At 42.4% G+C, this 19,400-nt stretch overlaps 1 protein-coding gene across 2 annotated transcripts; it reads left to right on the top strand.

Moving 5' to 3' along the window:
- The first annotated feature begins 406 nt into the window (after positions 1-406).
- Positions 407-18,917, top strand: LOC141191564 (uncharacterized). Of its 2 annotated transcripts, XM_073661493.1 has the most exons (8): positions 472-490; positions 2,237-2,372; positions 11,836-11,975; positions 12,105-12,209; positions 12,292-12,415; positions 12,499-12,596; positions 12,793-12,883; positions 16,416-18,917. In XM_073661493.1, exons 3-8 carry the CDS (start codon positions 11,907-11,909, stop codon positions 17,204-17,206), a joined length of 1,278 nt encoding a protein of 425 aa, XP_073517594.1. In that variant the 5' UTR covers positions 472-490; positions 2,237-2,372; positions 11,836-11,906; the 3' UTR covers positions 17,207-18,917. The 2 variants fall into 2 exon arrangements, with proteins under 2 accessions (XP_073517595.1, XP_073517594.1); XM_073661494.1 differs by lacking the exon at positions 2,237-2,372 and having other exon boundaries at positions 407-490.
- The last annotated feature ends 483 nt before the right edge of the window (positions 18,918-19,400 follow it).

Below are 19,400 nucleotides of genomic sequence, written 5' to 3'. Positions count from 1 at the left end.
CTCGTACACACGCGGCTCTGCTCTGTACACCTCGTACACACGCGGCTCTGCTCCATACACCTCGTACACACGCGGCTCCGCTCCGTGCACCTCGTACACGCGCGGCTCCGCTCCGTACACCTCGTACACGCGCGGCTCCGCTCCGTACACCTCGTACACACGCGGCTCCGCTCCGTACGCCTCGTACACGCGCGGCTCCGCTCCGTACGCCTCGTACACACGCGGCTCTGCTCCGTACACCTCGTACACGCGCGGCTCTGCTCCGTACACCTCGTACACACGCGGCTCTGCTACATCCACACTGTAAACCCCTCCTGACCCCACACATAAACTTCAGCTCATCCAGCACCATGACAACCAGCACAGCAGAGTCCTGCATCCACTGAGGCCCCTGATCATGTGACCCCTGACTCCTCCCCTCCTGTGACCTCATCACAGCTCCTGTGCGCACAGAGCAGCCATATATGTGGTGGCGGCTCTGCAGGTGGAGGTATGTGGAGACCCCATTACTGGGCGCTGGGGGCATTAACCCCTTCAGCACGGAGACTCTTTTGGGGTCTTGTGTTGCCCCTTTATAAGAATCATAAGGTTTTTGTTCTGTTTCCTGTAATAGATACATACGACCCAACTATGGAGACAGGAAGGGAGGAAACGTATTGTTCTCATAGTACAGGGCCCCTTTACTGGCCCCACAGTGTAATGCCCCCATTATGCCCCTTATGCAGGATGTATGATGCCCCCACACAGTGTAATGCCCCCATTATGCCCCTTATGCACGATGTATGATACCCCCACACAGTGTAATGCCCCCATTATGCCCCTTATGCAGGATGTATGATGCCCCCAGACAGTGTAATGCCCCCATTATGCCCCTTATGCAGGATGTATGATGCCCCCACACAGTGTAATGCCCCCATTATGCCCCTTATGCAGGATGTATGATGCCCCCACACAGTGTAATGCCCCCATTATGCCCCTTATGCAGGATGTATGATGCCCCCACACAGTGTAATGCCCCCATTATGCCCCTTATGCAGGATGTATGATCCCCCACACAGTGTAATGCCCCCATTATGCCCATTATGCAGGATGTATGATGCCCCCACACAGTGTAATGCCCCCATTATGCCCCTTATGCAGGATGTATGATCCCCCCACACAGTGTAATGCCCCCATTATGCTCCTTATGCAGGATGTATGATGCCCCCACACAGTGTAATGCCCCCATTATGCCCCTTATGCAGTATGTATGATGCCCCCACACAGTGTAATGCCCCCATTATGCACCTTATGCAGGATGTATGATGCCCCCCACAGTGTAATGCCCCCATTATGACCCTTATGCAGGATGTATGATGCCCCCACACAGTGTAATGCCCCCATTATGCCCCTTATGCAGTATGTATGATGCCCCCACACAGTGTAATGCCCCCATTATGCCCCTTATGCACGATGTATGATGCCCCCACACAGTGTAATGCCCCCATTATGACCCTTATGCAGTATGTATGATGCCCCCACACAGTGTATTGCCCCCATTATGCCCCTTATGCAGGATGTATGATGCCCCCCACACACTAATGCCCCCATTGTGCCCCTTATACAGTATGTATGATGCCCCCACACAGTGTAATGCCCCCATTATGGCCCTTATGCAGGATGTATGATGCCCCCCACACACTGTAATGCCCCCATTATGCCCCTTATGTAGGATGTATGATGCCCCCCACACAGTGTAATGCCCCCATTATGCCCCTTATGCAGTATGTATGATGCCCCCACACAGTGTAATGCCCCCATTATGCCCCTTATGCAGGATGTATGATGCCCCCCACACAGTGTAATGCCCCCATTATGCCCCTTATGCAGTATGTATGATGGCCCCACACAGTGTAATGCCCCCATTATGTCCCTTATGCAGTATGTATGATGCCCCCCACACAGTATAATGCCCCCACAGTACCACCTGAGGTCTTGCAGTTGGAATAATCCCTCTGGAGTTGGTTTCCCTTTGCCTGCTCCCCTCCATGAATACCCTCGAGCATGTATACAGGCATGTAGGGGAGCAGGCCTTACTAGATATCGAGGCTTTGTACAGTAATATACCGCATGAGGATGGTATCAGAGGAGTAAGACGTTTCTTGAAATTAAGGTCAATAGAGTGTAGCAGACATAATGACTTCATGAACGATCTTCTAAAATTCACTCTTACTCATAACTTCTTTCTTTTTGACAGGAAGTACTTACCCGAGCTCAGGGGTACAGCAATGGGGAGATTCTGTGCCCCCTAGTATGCTAACCTATTCCTGGGCTGGTGGGAGGAATCCACAATATTCAGGGATGATAATAAGTGATGGCATCCATATATTGGGGTATGGTACAAATATATTGACTACATTTTTATCACCTGGTCAGGGACGAGTGAACAATCTTTTGAATTTGTCGGGGAACTCAACATCAATAGAGTGGGCCTTAGATTTACATCTGAATTTATTGTAATAATAATTTTTATTTTTATAGCGACAACATATTCCACAGCACTTTACAATTTTAGGGGGGACTTATACAGACAATACAGACTTTACAGAATAAGCATAACTCAGATATTAAAAGGAGTGAGGGCCCTGCTCGCAAGCTTACAGTCTATAAGGAAATAGGTAAAATGTACATATATTGTATAATACTGCCTTAATATACTAAATAGGGTAAGTATATAACACTACATGAACTGGTCGCCAGCCAGTATGTGTACAGTACAGACAGAGGCTATTCAGTGCATGGATGGTATGAACATGATTTTGAAGAAAATTTTAATATGGGCCAAACTGGGACAGTTAGATAAGTGTGTTGAGGTGTTACGCCAGTCTAAAGAAATGGGTTTTTAGGGCACGCTTAAAACTGTGGGTATTGAGAATTAATCGAATTGTCCTGGGTAGTGCATTCCAAAGAATTGGTTCAGCATGTGAGAAATCTTGGAGACGGGAGTGGGAGGTTCGGATTACGGAGGATTTTAGTTTTAAGTCATTAGGAGAACGGAGGGCACGGGTAGGGTGGTAGACTGAGACGAGGGAGGAGATGTAGAGTGGTGCTGAATCGTGGATAGCTTTGTGGGTAAGAGCAATAAGTTTATATTGAACTCTTTACTGGATGGGCAATCAGTGCAATGACTGGCACAGGGAAGAGTCATCGTTGTGTCGGTTGGTGAGGAATATGACCCTGACAGCTGCGTTCAGGACTGATTGGAGATGGGAAAGTTTAGAATGAGGGAGACCGATAACTAAAGAGTTGCAATAGTCCAGACTAGAATGAATAAGAGCTACAGTAAGAGTTTTTACTGACTCAAAGGTAAGAAAAGTTCTGATTCTAGAGATGTTTTTGAGGTGTAGATGATACGAGCGAGGAGATGTGAGGAGTGAAGGAAAGATCTGAATCAAGTATGACCCCAAGACAGCGGGCATGTTGCTGGCGAGTAATGATGGAGTCACAAACAGAAATGGCAATATCGGGCATAGGTAGGTTAGTGGAGGGAGGAAATACGAGTAGTTCAGTTTTTGACAGCTTCAATTTTAGATAGAGGGAGGACATAGTGTTAGAGACAGCGGAAAGACAATCACTGGTATTTTGTAATAATGCAGAGGTGATGTCCGGAGAAGAGGTGTATAATTGGGTGTCATCAGCATAGAGATGATACTGAAAACCGAATCTGCTGATTGTTTGTCCAATAGGAGCGGTATATAATTAGAAAAGAAGGTCGTCTAGGACTGATCCTTGAGGAACCCCGACAATAATGGGAAGGGGAGAAGAAGAGGAGCCGGCAAAAGACACAGTGAAGGAGTGGTCAGAGAGGTAGATTCACAATGCTGCAGAGAGATCCAGGAGAATCAGCAGGGAGTAGTGACCATTAGATTTGGCTGTTAGTAGATCATTAGAGACTTTAGTGAGTGCAGTTTCAGTAGAATGTAAAGAGCGGAAACCAGATTGTAAAGGGTCAAAAAGGGAGTTATCTGAGAGATAGTGGATTAGACAGGAGTGGACCAGTTGTTCCAGGAGTTTAGAGATCAAGGGAAGATTGGAAACAGGTCTGTAGTTAGCAGCACAGTTCTGGTCAAGGAATGTTTTTTTAAGTAATGGATGTATGCTGGCGTGTTTAAAAGAGGAGGGAAAAATACCCGAAGAGAGGTAGAGGTTGAATATTTTAGTTAGGTGAGTGGTCACAGCTGGAGAAAGGGACTGAAAGAGATGTGAGGGAATAGGGTCACTGGTGCAGGTAGTAGGACGAATGGAAGCAAGGAGCCTTGTCACTTCTTCTTCCGTGACTGGTTCGAAGTCAGAAAATTAGCAAGTTGCTGTGTGGGAGGGAGGAGCATGCATAACATTTGGGGATTGGGAGAAAATTTCTTGTCGGATATGGTCAATTTTTTCTTTGAAATAATTGGCCAGATCATCAGTGCTGAGGTCGGTGGTCGGGGCCTGTGCTGTTTAATTAAGGAGAGAGTGAAAAGTGTCAAAAAGGTGTTTAGGATTATTGGACCGTGAGATGATGAGGTTGTTAGGCTATGTGCCCACGATGCAGAAATGAAGCAGAAAATTTCCAAACGGCATGAATTTATATAGTGTGACCGTAAAAATAAAAAAATAAAGCTATACTTACCCCCGATCCTCCGCCGCGTGTGCTGTCGCGCTCGTCCTGGCTTCTGATTGCCGGCATCTCGCGAGACAGCCTGCGGTCACATGACCGCGACGTCATCTCAGGTCCTGGAAGGAGAAGCGCTGCACGGGCCGCCGGACAGGTGAATATAAACTTTATTTTTTATTTTATTCTTTTTTTCACAGGTACAATGGTACCCAGGTCTGGATGAGAGTCTTCTCTCCTCCAGAACTGGGTACCATCCGCACATTGAATCGCATATAATCCGCGTGTACAAATGTACAGACGCGCATTATATGCGTCTCAATGCAAGTCAATGGCGGCAATTCCGCTGCGCTTCCGCAAAATTAATGAACATGCTGCGGATTTATGAGCGCTGCAGAAATGCTGCGGAAAAATCCGCAGCATGTGCATTGACATTGCGGAATGCCATTGGGGACCATGGGGTGCGGATTACCATGCGTTTTTGATGCGTTTCCGCTGCGGAAACGCATGAAAAACGCATCGTGTGCACGCAGCCTTAAAGTAGGTTTGTTTGGAGAGGTGAAGGAGTTATAGGTTTTAAGCATAAATTTATAATGGAGGAAATCTTCGGCCAGATTAGATTTTCTCCACAGCCATTCAGCATACCTGGAGCACCGCTGGAGATAACATGTTTGCAGCATGTTCCAGGGTTGTCGCCGTCTGTGCCGAGTTGTTCTCTGTGCAGGTGGTGCGCCTTCATCCAGGGCGCATTGCAATGTTTCGTTATAATGCTTCAGTGCAGAGTCAGGGCATGAGAGGGAGGAGATTGGGGCCAATGATGATTGCAACGTTTTCAGAAATTTCTGGGTGTTAATGGCATGTATATTTCTATAAGTGTGGAAAGTGGGGGGTCTTGAGCAGGGTGACAGTTCTTGACAGAGAATGAAAGAAGGTTGTGATCAGAGAGCGAAAGAGGAGTTAGTAAAGTCATGTATTGAACAGAGCCGGGCAAAGATCAGGTCAAAGAGTATTTCCATCTTCATGTGTAGGAGAATTAGTAAGCTGTGAAAGGCCGAAGGAGGAAGTTAGCGATAAAAGATGAGCGGCAGATGGGGAGAGGGAATCGCCAATTGGGATGTTAAAGTCTCCCATGATTAGTGTGGGGATCTCATAGGATAGAAAGTTTGGAAGCCAAGTGGCAAAGTGATCGAGAAACTGACGGGAGGGGCCCGGAGGGCGATACACAACTGCCACTCACAGGGAGAAGGGCCGGTAGAGTCTGACTGTGTGGGTCTCAAAAGAAGGGAAGATAAGTGAGGGTACTGGGGATATAACCTGAAAAGTACATTTTATTTAAAGGAGCAGACCAACACCAATTATTACCAGTTGCCTTTGCTATATGTACTGATCAAGAAAGATTGGAATGGGACCCTAGGGACACTCATCTACCATAAACCTTCAAGCACTAATAAACTATTGAAGTGGGATAACCACCACCTCATCCCCATAAAAAGAGGAAAACCCAAGGGACAATTTTTACGGTTGAGAAGGTACTGCTCAAATGTCACAGATTTTATTATACAGGCAATAGACCTGAACATCAGATTCAGGGAAAAAGGGTACTCTTGGTACATTTTGGATTCCGTATCATCGTTTGCAGAAAAATGGGAGAGACAGACACTCCTCCATACCTAACCAAGAGACCAAGAAGAAGATTGAACAACACGAGTAAGAAAAACTTACGACAATCAGAGTGACTGTATCTTTCATATCCTCAGAAAACACTGGGATATACTTGTGGCTGACCCGGCCCTGAGGGGTGCTGTGGGATCTACTCCCACAATAACTTTCAGAAAGGGTTGGTCAGTTAGAGACCATTTAGTGCATAGTTTCTATAAAAAACTTGCATCCAAGGGGACTTGGCTAGATAGAAGAATCTGTGGTTTCTTTAGATCTGGAGAATGTTGTACATGTAATTGGATGAGACAATGTAAATCTTTCTCAAGTTCCTCCATGGTTAAATTATTTTTCCAGTGGGATTATTCCAACTGTAAAACCTCAGGACTAGTAGATATGGCCACATGCACCCGCCCCCTAGAATATGTAGACTAGATCAAGAGGGTGTCTAGGATGAGAGTAGGGGAGCATTTGGGCGATATACGCCATGGTCGGTAGATCCCATTAGTGAGATACAAGAACAGTGTATATTGTGGTGAAACCGGAGATATCTCCTTTTGTATCATTGTGGTGGTTAAACCCAATGTCAGAGGAGGTGATCACAATAGATGTATCCTCAAAAAAGAAAGTGAGCGGATTTTTAGACTGCATTCACTGGCCTCTAAGGGACTCAATGAGCAAATTTCCTATACCTGTTTGATGTGAATACAGTCCCATTCTGGATTATAATTTTGGATTGTAAACTCTACCCATTGCTACTCAGTTCCCTGTGAATGGGGTTTACATATTGTGTCTGAGCTTCTATATCAGAATTATTTCTTATCAATTATATTCCACTTATACTATTTCATAATTAACAAGTGTGGTGATCCTTGTGTATCTCTAATTGTGCAATAGAGGGGAAATTTGATCATTTCGGAATATACTGTGGGCCACCATCCCAGATTTGTTGTAGTGATAAAGTAGATCTACATTTCTATTGCATTATGGGATGTGCAATACTTGTTTTTAGTCTCCCATGGTGCTGATCTCAGACATAGGACTTTTCTATGTTGGTGGAATGCAATCCAAAACCATTATGCGCTCCGGCGTGGAACGCATGCTTCCGGACATGTGCATTCGCAGATAGGAGACCGTGATGCACTCCGGCATGGACCGCACATGTCCGGGCACGTTGGAGCTTTCTTCCGGCCTGTTGTTTTGAGCTGAATTGCGGGGAGTACTTGAGAATTTATTTTTGTTCCGTCTTTAGTTGATCCCACTGATGCATCAGATAAGTCCTCAGAGAATTATAATTAGAGGAACCCATGGACACATTAGGATTTGTGAAGCTGACCTCCGCTCTCCTCTATTTCCTTTGAATTTGTTGTGTGACCTGTATTTCAGAACAGTGGCTCTTGGTTTGTTTCATTTCCATGTGTAAATTGAATTTGACTCGTTGTCTTTGATATCTCTTTCAAACTTGGTTTTTTTGATGTCTGAGATCGATCCTCCAGACTTTGTAAATTCTTTTACATATTTTGTTTGAGTTTTGTATCCAAAAAGGCTTCTACACTTGGCGGAAAACTTTCACCGAGTTTTTTTCAAGAAACAAATATCAAACGCCATGTGACTTGGTTATCCTATAAGGGTTTTTTTAAATGTGGACATACACCCTGTAAAGCATGCAACTATGTTAATAAAACCGACACATTTGAAGAAAACCTAACGGGACAGCAATTTGCAATACACAATTTCATCAATTGTACCACTATAGGGGTCATCTATTTAATAGAGTGTATAGAGAGTTACCTGCAATATGTGGGATGGATGTCAGATCTGCAATAAACCCGTATTAGAAGACATTTATCTGATGCAATCAATCCCACAGCATTAAACCTGTCTGTGGTTTCGAGATGCTTTTCACAAAAACATAAAGGGGATATCAGATCCTTCAGATATTAGGAATAGAAAAGTCTTATAAACCATTAAGAGGTGGAGATATGAAAAGAAAAATCTTAAATAGAAAGTTATATTGGATATTTAAATTATACACTAGAGCCCCACAGGGAATGAACATCAGACAGGATTAATATTACAGTACAATTAATTATATTTGTTTTTGATTTCCTGTGATTTTATTGAATGTCTCATGCATGAGTTGTATTTGTGTATTATCTTTTTCTTCCATACAATACAGGGTTAAATTGTCTGAGAAGTGCTCAGTAATCAATGGACACCCAGGCGTTGGAAAGGGAAGGATATAAAAGTATCACAGAGACTCACATGTTGTAAATCAAGAATAAGCATTGGTTTGGTGTGTGGGCACTTGGTGGTATGCCATCACAACAGTGTTTATGAATTCACAATAAATGTGAGGTTTTAACAATATAGACAATGCTGGAGAATCCATCTCTCCTCCTTTCTCTACTTGAACCTTGAAATTTCCCTGTGACGATACAGGGTAAAATCTGAATAAGCCAGGCGATTAGATTTGTTCAGTCAAGAGAAATACACTATCTTGTTGTGTTGACTTACAAATGTATTTGTATTTCTCTTGCTGATCAATAAGGTCATAGTATTTGTATAACCCTTGTAAGGTAGCGCTTTTCATCACGCTGGGGGACACTCGCTTCACGGGGTCAATTATAGCACACCAGCCACGTTTTCCGGTAACACGACATCCAGCAGTTTATTACACTTCATAACTGCACATAACATAGTCCATCTCAGTGGCTCACCGGCATGGTTATACACATAACATCCAGGAGACCTTTCCAATTGCAGACATGCCCGCTTGGCTCCAGTTACAGCCTTCAGCAAAGTAACTATCAATGTCCATATAACACACTGCTTCACCTTAGTCGTGTGTCAGCTGCTTTCTTCAGGCTAGTAGGTTCCCATACACAGGGACGAGGCTTCTTGCCTCACCAGGCCTCACTCCGTCCAAGGCTACTGGCATCCCCCACACCCAGAGATCCAGCCTTCGCCCTCCAGGACTACACAAGGCTTCACCAGGCCTGGCTCTCTCTTCAGGCCTCACCAGGCCACACTAGGCCTCACACTAGGCCACACACTCCCTGGACCATTACAGTAATGCTGCAAGCCACTGCATTACACCCTGAATGCTGAATTCTATTCATTTGGAAACATTCATGTTTACTATGCTAATGACAAATTGTACTAAGTTTCCTGAAAGTTAATTTACAACAGCCCCTGTGATACCAACTATGTAAATAGATTAGCTCAAACAATGATAGGTGATCCCTGCACCTTTACCTCTTTTACCTGGGCCTGATGACCTGACACAGATGTAAATATAAACAGGGATGTCTGTAGTGCTGTAGACAGAATGAGACTTGGGACAGAGAATCAAGGAACATCAGAAGGACTTTGGAAGGAGAATGGGAGACATCCTTCAGGAAAGTAGATGGATTGCATGTCATCTAAAGAGACACAGATTTGTATTCTGCATGATTCTAGTCTAAGGGTATCGACCTTGACTGGAAAGATTCCATCGCTACTTTTGGGGAGTCCAGGAGAGGACGAAAAAGTCACTTGGCCCCATGTATATGTTTTGGGGTTGCTAGGAGGGACCCACCAGTCGCCTAGAACCCATGGAGGCATTTGGAGTTGCCAGGAGGGACCCACTGGTCACCTGGCCCCATGAAAAGTCTCGGAGAGGCCAGGATGGGACCATCGGGTCTCCTGGTCTTGTACCTCGATGGACTGTTGGCTTCTTAATCTTGTTGCTACCTTCTCTCTGTGGGGGGCCGCCAGAAGCAGGGGGCCACTGGTAGAGGTAGTCGGCCCTGGAAGACTTCCAAAGTTGCAGCTGTTCTGTCCCAGGTGGGTGGAGAAGGAAGTGTGAGACTGTGTAATGTTGTACAATTTTGGGTATTTGCTGGGACTGTTCTGTGTGTTTATTGTCCACTTTGTGGTTCAATAAAGTATTGCCACGCTGTTTTACCCTCACCCTGTGTTGTTTGAGTAGCATTACGCCCATGGAAGACCCCTGGTCTTCACAGTCCCTGACCAGGGCGGTTCCATGCGGTGATCTTCAGACAAGGTGGATTGAATAAACAGTGAGCTGACCTCCCTCTCCATTTTACCATTATATGCAAGTTTTCCCTATAGTGACGAATATTTATTTTTGCTAAAACTGTGATATTTTCACTTTAAAACTTTTTTTTAAACTTTTTTATAAACTTTATACAACTCTCATTAATGCGATCATATAACACAGAAGCCTCTGATTGCTCAGGTGATGCACTGTACTACTGTAGTGCCGTGTATTATCACTGCCTGTCAGTGTAATACTAACGGCCCCATACACATGAGATAATTGTTGGCTGAACGGTCATTTGGCAGACGGCTATCTCTCCAGACTCCCCCATACATAAATATTCCAGCTTTCCTGTGATTTGTATGACTGACTGCATCTGTAGGGAGGCCCCCAAATACATTATATAGACTACCAAAATCAGTGCTTCCATGCAACTTTAGTCTAATGTTTATGGAGGCGTTAAAAGGTAACTTATGGAACGCTGCCTCTGGCCCGGCCTAATAGACTTTCGTACATTGCAGGCCCAGACACCATAATTAGGCATTTAAGTATTGTAGCGACTAGTCAGCCCCATACTATCGAGTACTTGGGGGAGAAGGGCATTCAGCCGAACTCTGTCACACCTTCTTAGATGCCATGTTTGCTTTTTGCAGGAGCAAGTGGTTAAACTGCCAGGGATTTTATTGCAGCCGCACCCATGCCATCCCTGCGGTGTACATCTATGTTCTGGTGCCCAAAAGAGTTCATATATAAACAAAAACAAATGTTTAACGTGTTAAAAAATGACAAAATGTGTCTTCTGCTTTTTGCATGTTTTTTCTTTTTACAAGAATTGTTGGTGACAATTTTCTTTTGAAACATTTTAATATCTGCTCTTTTTTTCTGGGGGTTTTCTTGTAATATAGGAAAGCCTAAGGCCAGAAATAAAACCCATAATACACTATACATGTAGACTTTAGTATCAAATCATTTCTGCCCTCGGTGTTTGTGCAAACAAAACAGCTTTTATAAAAGCCTCAAACTTCTGTGTGTGAATCAGACATGAGATCTAACTTGATGGAAGATTACAGTTCGGGGAAGACGGGAAACATTCATATAGACAGCCGGTGGTGATGTAGTCAGTGACGGACTGTGGCCAAATATGGTTTTAGATCCGTAGTGGAAGATGTTGCCTCATCATGAAGTAGTTATTTCTCACGTCACGTGTAATGAATATCTCCTGCAGTATTGCTAATACCGATTCCAGTGTCGGAAAATGAGATGAGAATTAGCTTTATGGAAGGTGAGTCTATGAGAAACTTATTCAGCTGCAGACTCCGAGGAAGAAATTGCTTGTTGTCTGTGGCCTAAAATATAAAGGTTTTATTACTAGATGTAAAGAAAAAACTAAATACTGTAAAATAATAAATCTCCTCCTATGTTTCCCCTTATTATCTCCAGTAATTTTATTATTACACAGGATTTTTATGATGTTCCATCAGCTTATCTTTTTCTCATTCAGATCTCTAAAATACCGGATCATCTCAGTGAAGATTGTCTATATAAGAAAATTTTCCTGATTTATCCAGGAAAATGATGAACAAGATGGTGGAGAGGATATTACACCTCACCCTAGAGATCCTCTTCCGGCTTACTGGAGAGGTGAGAGATTCTGATGACGTCACATTACATCATTCTAATCTATGGGAATAACAGATGGACAGAACTGGAGAGGTGAGGACTCTGGAAATGTCTGCAGTGAGATTTATTAATGTGTCTCTCCATAACCAGAGATTAATCATGGGGCCTCCATCTCACCCCCTGATACATGAGGACATCAATGACCAGAAGATCCTAGAACTCAACTACAAGATGATTGAGCTGCTGACTGGAGAGGTGACACTGCTGGGAATGCTGGGACATTATACAGTAATGCTATGAAGGGATTGGGGGATGACGGTATCATTGTATGTGTCAGGTTCCTATAAGATGTCAGGATGTCACCGTCTATTTCTCCATGGAGGAGTGGGAGTATTTAGAAGGACGCAAAGATCTGTACAGGGACTTTATGATGGAGGTTCTCCAGCCCCTCACATCACCAGGTAATAGACAGGACTAAATACACACGGCCTATAATTATCTGTATGTAAAGAATGAATTCAATCCCTGTATGTGTTTCCTCCAGATCTGTCCAGTAAGAGGACAACACCAGAGAGATGTCCCCGTCCTCTTCTTCCACAGTACTGTAAACAAGAAGATCCCAATGTTCCTCAGGATCATCAGGTAGATGGAGAGAAGGTGTCATGAGATCTCCCCTATGATGTGTAGACGGCTGTAAAGGTCATGTCTTCAGTTTTGTTTTATCCACCATTATTATGTTTTATATTTGTGTTATGAGAACGGTGGAGATGGCAGGATTAGAGCCGATCAAACTTGTGACTTCTCCGTCTGTCTTTGACTTTTATAATATTTGTTTCAGGGTGAAGATCTGACCCATATTAATGCTACAGAGACATATGTGAGGGGTGATGAGCGGTGTAAAGAGGAGATTCCTACATATGACTACCCAGGTGAGTAGTGATCACTAAATGCAGAGAAGTCACAGATTCTTCTCAGTCATCGGCTGTGGCTGCTTTATCGGTGGTGTAGTCCGGCCGTATCACAATCGTGTGATCACCATTTTGCCGCTAGACCACAACATTCTCCTCTGTCCGAAAATATTCAAATTACTTTGTGTAATTGGGAAAGCCCTTTTCTGTAGAACTTACAATCTGGAGGATCCACCTCCCCCTGGGATTAGGAGACACTGACCGTTACCTGCCCAGATCTATAAACTACAAAGCCAAATGACAGCGTACGTAGAATGTGCTCACAAGTTAGAAAATCACTTGAAGAAAAATATTATGATGGACCTGTAAGAGAAAGCGGAGGGTAATGATGCTGTTGGCTTCCTAGAACCCTGATATCTTATTGGATGAATCTACCTTCTCTCCCTTCTGTGCTGATGAATGTGCTCATATGGTCCCTACAAGACCAGGTCCAGTCTTTCTGGCCAAACTTCATTTTTATGATTGACAACATTAAATGTGCAGTGAGGCCAAGTGTGAATTTCTGTACAATAACAGCAGAGTTTCCCTTTATCCTGACTGTTCAATTTCTTTTAAAACCGACTAACTTCAAACAGGATTGCAATAAAGGAAGAATTTACAATTGTTTGGTGGATTTTATTTTATTAATCATAAACCACTATTTAGAGATGTCATGGATACATAAATTAGTATAAAACCAAGGGTTAAAAATAGACCATTTGGTAAGTCCTCCAGGGATCCAGAGCTGTTTGGGACCTGTAGTAGGATATATAAGGACTGTAGTTACTGGCCTGTATAGATTAGTTGCTTTTTTGTAAAGCTACTGTGCATGTATTTACCTTGGATTGCGAGAGGATCTTACTGGATAATGAAGAGGAGAATAGGAACGGGATAATGGATCTTCTTATTAAATAAGATGTTGGAATGAATGCTGTAATGAAAGAATTTTCAGTAAATAACAAGCTCCATCTATAAAACCGCTTTTTAAATGGCTTACATAGAAAGCACGAACCTAGATGTTCAATAAATACCCAGGGGTGTGCCAGGGTATCGATTCAGACCATAGGTTCTACCAGTTTTATAAACCAGAATCAAGCCTCTATAACCCCACAGAGGCGTATACTCGTCCCCCTGGGGCACACCCCTGGGTATTTATTGAACATCTAGGTTCATGCTTTCTATGTAAGCCATTTAAAAAGCGATTTTATAATCGAAGGCAAGATGAAGCTTGTTATTTAATGAAAATTATTTCATTACAGCATTCATTCCAACATCTTATTTAATAAGAAGATCCATTATCCCGTTCCTATTCTCCTCTTCATTATCCAGTAAGATCCTCTCGCAATCCAAGGTAAATACATGCACAGTAGCTTTACAAAAAAGCAACTAATCTATACAGGCCAGTAGCTACAGTCCTTATATATCCTACTACAGGTCCCAAACAGCTCTGAATCCCTGGAGGACTTACCAAATGGTCTATTTTTAACCCTTGGTTTTATACTAATTTATGTATCCATGACATCTCTAAATAGTGGTTTATGATTAATAAAATAATAAAATCCATCAAACAATTGTAAATTCTTCCATTACTACTCCCTACAATCCTCACTTATCCTCCTCAGTACATCAGCGCAGTGGTTTTATATAATTGATTCTATTCCCCTAGTGGTTTATGGTGACACAAACCATTTGCAGCAGACCTACTGAGTTCACTTACCAGCGCCCCAATTTTTAGATAGAATTGCAATAAATATTACACCTGTGCCATGATATATGTCTAAGCTGTGCGTGGCTGATGGCTGTAATATACATTTATTCACGCCTGCAGGAGATGTGTTGGCATGGCTCCAGCCCTGGTTTCATGGATTCACTCCATGTCATAAATTCCATTATGTTTTCAATCCTAAGGAATTCAGATTACTGCACAATCTCTCCTGAAATGGGGGCGCTAATACTTTCTCTACTCTTCTGGTCAGGACTCATAGTAGCTCCAATGGTCCACCATATATGAGTGCGACTCCAGTTTAGTGTTGGATTTCTCCCTTCATACATACGTTGTTGTTGGGGATGTTACATGTTTATATATTCTTTCTTTTTTTACACCTTCATTCTGTATGATGGTTTCATTGTGGTGGGATCGGCCGGCCTCACTTATGTGACTCTGTAACTCCCTGGTAGTCTTTCAAAAAGATCTCCATTGCCTCTTCCAAATGCCCGAGATCTAAATTTAAGACACCTCAGCTCTGCACTATTATAAAAGAGTTCACTTTAAATGTCTAATATTTCTTCTTGAAACTCATCTGACAGAAAATATTGTCTCTTACGATAGTTTAGATTGCCAAGAGCCACCGAGCCCCATACTCTAATTACCCCAGAGAGGTTTCTCCACTTGTTACCTGTTTTTCTCTGATGGAGACTGTTCAGTTTGATCGCTTCAGTAGATGTTTTATTGTCTATCATCACAGTTTTTGACTTCAGTAATCCTCTGATTTAACCCCTTCCTGCAGCCAGTTTTATGATTCTAATCAGACCCATTTTTCATATTTGACGTGTGTCACTTTATGTGGTGATAACTTTGGAATTCTTCACAAAAGATAATGGGAAACAAATGGACCTTACAAATTATTTTCCAACTTATTTTGAATCCGACAATACCCTATATACGGTTGTACACTACTGTCTGGGCACATAGCAGGTTAAGAAGGGAAGGAGCGCCATTTATCTATTAGGAATGCAGATCTTGCTGAAATAGTTCCCAGACACAATGTATTGGGGGAGCTGGTCTTGGTCACCTGGAAGCTTAAAAGATGGCTACCACAAACAGGCTTGTCACTATCTACCCTGTTTACAGATTTCACAAATTACTTTGCTCATCACCCCTCTACATGGATCTGGACCTACACAGAGACCCCAAGGTTTGGGCTACGGTGTTACCGGCTATTCAGTGGAGTGAGATGGGAAGAAGAATAGTCATGTAGCTTAGTCAGAAAATAGCAGAGAAAATACAAAATCAGAAGACACAAGAGTAGTCAGTAAATGGGCCGAGGTCACAACAGGAAACAAATACACAAGCCGGGAGCTGAGCACAGAGTACTGACCCAGAGGAGAACAAGGCTGTATCTGGCAGCTTCCGGCAATATGCTTCCAGCTTTAGTAGGGTGCGGTGCTTTCCAATTGGCTGAAGCAGGGAGCAGATTACTCCAGCTGGACAGCACACACACCCATACTGTCAGACTCGATGGTATTACAGGTACCAGCAACCCTAATCTTAGTGGCTGGACAGAAGCTGTACCTTTAACTCCTTATTTGGGAGGCAGAATGAACAAACAGTTGAACACCACGCTCCACTGCTTCATCCTATGAGGTTTTCTATTAGATAGTCATTGTCCTGGTGAATAAGTGATTTTTTTTATATAACTTGCCTTTTTTACAGACAATTTAAGTAGAAATGTTCAAAAATATAAAATTCAAGGATTTTTTATTAAAAAATAATAATTGGTTTTATTCTTGGCAGATGACTGTACCCGGAGATCAGAGGGACAGCTGACATCCTCAATTTTCAAATCCGATGACCTTGAGATCACACAGGATACAATTCAAGTGAATGCCATTACTCCAGATATACCATCATCCCTTCACAGCAAAGATCTGTCATCTGATCCTTTGACACAGGTCCTGTCTTCTGATTTATTACCGACTCCTAAGGAAAATCAAAGTCACAAAATAAGCATTAAAAAACAAACTGCTCCTAATGCAAAGAAGCCATTTTCACATTCAGAATATAGAAATAGTTTTCCTCTTAAAAAGTCTTTTCTTAAACATCAAAAAATTCACACAGCGAAGAATAGATTTTCTTGCTCCAAGTGTGGGAGATGTTTTAATCAGAAAAAATGTCTTGTTAGGCACCAGAGAACTCACACAGGAGAGAAGCCATTTTCCTGTTCAGAATGTGGGAAATGCTTTACAGAGAAATCATATCTTATCACACATCAGAGAACTCACACAGGAGAGAAGCCATTTTCATGTTCAGAATGTGGGAAATGTTTTACAGTGAAATCAAATCTTAACAAACATCACAAAACTCACACAGGGGAGAAGCCTTTTTCATGTTCAGAATGTGGGAAATGTTTTACAGACAAATCTACCCTTATCAAACATCAGAGAACTCACACAGGGGAGAAGCCTTTTTCATGTTCAGAATGTGGGAAATGTTTTACAGACAAATCTACCCTTATCAAACATCTGAGAACTCACACAGGGGAGAAGCCTTTTCCATGTTCAGAATATGGAAAATGTTTTAACTAGAAATCTGATTTTGATAAGCACCAGAGAATTCACACAGGGAAGAAGCCTTTTTCATGTTCAAAATCTAGGAAATGTTTTAACCAGAAAGCGCATTTTGATAACCACCGGAGAACCCACACTGGAGAGAATGCCGCAACTACACCCAACTAGTCTCTGTACAGACAAGAAAGGCCCTAACTGCACAACTAAAAACGCCACCACAGACCTAACTCCCTAATTAGTCGTTGAGGAGTTTGTCATACCTCCTGAGGAACCAGAGGGGAGGCTGCAACAAGGGGAAAGGAAAGTATGAAGTAAAATACGAAAAACCTGAATGAGAAACAAAAACACATTCATATAGGGCAAAGAAGGCAAGCTAAGGAGAACGACAAATAAAAGGAACAAGTATAATCTCCCAGAAACCTAACATTGTTAGAATTAAAAGGTACTGGGAGGGAAAGCAAACTGACCGGGAGGATAGTTTCACCTTTGTGGTGAAACTTACAAAATTCATCCTCACCAACTGTAAATGTAAAACCCGTCCATTTATAATGACCACGGACAAGATAAAGATTCCCAACTCACATCAGGACCACAAGATCCCAGGTACTTTCAGCTGCATAACGTCTAATGTAATGTACGTAATTATATGTACCAAATGTCCAACTGGGGGTCTGTATGTAGGGCAGATGGGGCAAAAACTTAAAAGAAAGATGAATTCTTATCGCCACACAAAAAAAGAAAAGATGAATAGATCTACTTGTGTCCACACATATTTACGGCCACAACTGCTTCTCCCTTTCCCATACTGATAGTTCTGCTTCACATCACTTGTCTTATCTATTGCATTATTCCTGTGCCCTGTTGTGTATAAATATGTGACTCTTCAGATTTTGTGTTATACTATGTCTGATGAAAGACCTGAGTAGTCTCGAAAGTTTACTGACTAATGGCTAACTGAAAAGATGGTGATGGTATCCTCCACTGAGGACTCTCAAATTTTAATATTTTTATCCATACAGCAATTTTAAGATCTCTCCACAGGTGTTCAATGGGATTTAGATCCAGACTCATTGCAGGTCAGAACTCTCCAGCACTTTGTTTCCATCCATTTTCTGGGTGTTTGAGGTCATTGTCATGCTGGAAGACCCATGATCTAGGACACAAACCCATCTTTCCGACACTAGGCACTACATTGTGACCCAGATTTCACGATGCCTTGCACATAGTCAGAGGCAGCAAAACAACCCCAAAACACCTTTGAACCTCCACCATATTTGACTGTATGGGTTGTAAATTTATTGATTATGCTGCGCACCTTCTACAAAGGAACATGCGGATCTCTAAAGATGGACTTATAACCTTGAAATTATTGATATTTTTGAACAATTTTGGTTCTCAAGTCCTCAGACAGTTCTCTTCTCCTTTTTCTGTTTTCTCCATGCTTAGTGTGGCGCACATGCATGCACACAATGAAAAGATTGAATCAACTTCTCCCTTTTTTATCTGGTTTTAGTTGTGATTTTCATATTGACCACACCTGTTACTTGCCACGGTTGCGTTTGAACAAGCTTCACATGCTTGAAACAAAGTTGTTTACCCACAATTTTGGCAAAGTGCCAACAATTTTGTCCGGCCTATTTTGTGTGAAATTATGTTCAATTTGCTTTTTTTTCTCTGTTTTCTTGTGTTGTTCCAATACACACAAAGGAAATAAACGTGTATAACAAAACTTGTAATTTCAATAATTTTCTGGGAGAATTACTTCATTTTCTGAAACAATTTCAAGGGATCCAACACTTTGACCATGACTTGTTTTTGTTGCTTTTTTAATATGTTGCAGCGTATCATCCTCTACGTGTTCAGCTATATTAGGAGGCTTGTAGCAAAGTCCAATTAACAGCTTTGCATTATTACCATTTCCATGTACATTACCCATACAGATTGTACATCAGGGATGCAAAACTCAAAACTTGCAGAGGGCCAAAATGATAAACTTTGACAAATTCGTGGGCCAACCAGTATACAGTATAATGGGCCCCACATACTCCTCCATACATAAGAAACAAGAGGAAAAAACTTCAAGTCAGAGTCCCATATAATAGTGAAAAAATTACAAAATTTTATTAATTATAATTTATACAGGAAAAAAATATGAATCACAGAAACAGTTAATAGTAAAACAATGGAGGATCACTAATGAGGAGCATGAGAC

This window comes from Phyllobates terribilis, unplaced genomic scaffold (genome assembly GCF_046119375.1).
Source record: "Phyllobates terribilis strain yellow unplaced genomic scaffold, ASM4611937v1 Scaffold_47__1_contigs__length_9908305, whole genome shotgun sequence".
Classification (NCBI taxonomy): domain Eukaryota; kingdom Metazoa; phylum Chordata; class Amphibia; order Anura; family Dendrobatidae; genus Phyllobates; species Phyllobates terribilis.
Note: the sequence above shows the minus strand (reverse complement) of the source record. Positions and strands in the feature narration are given on the sequence as shown.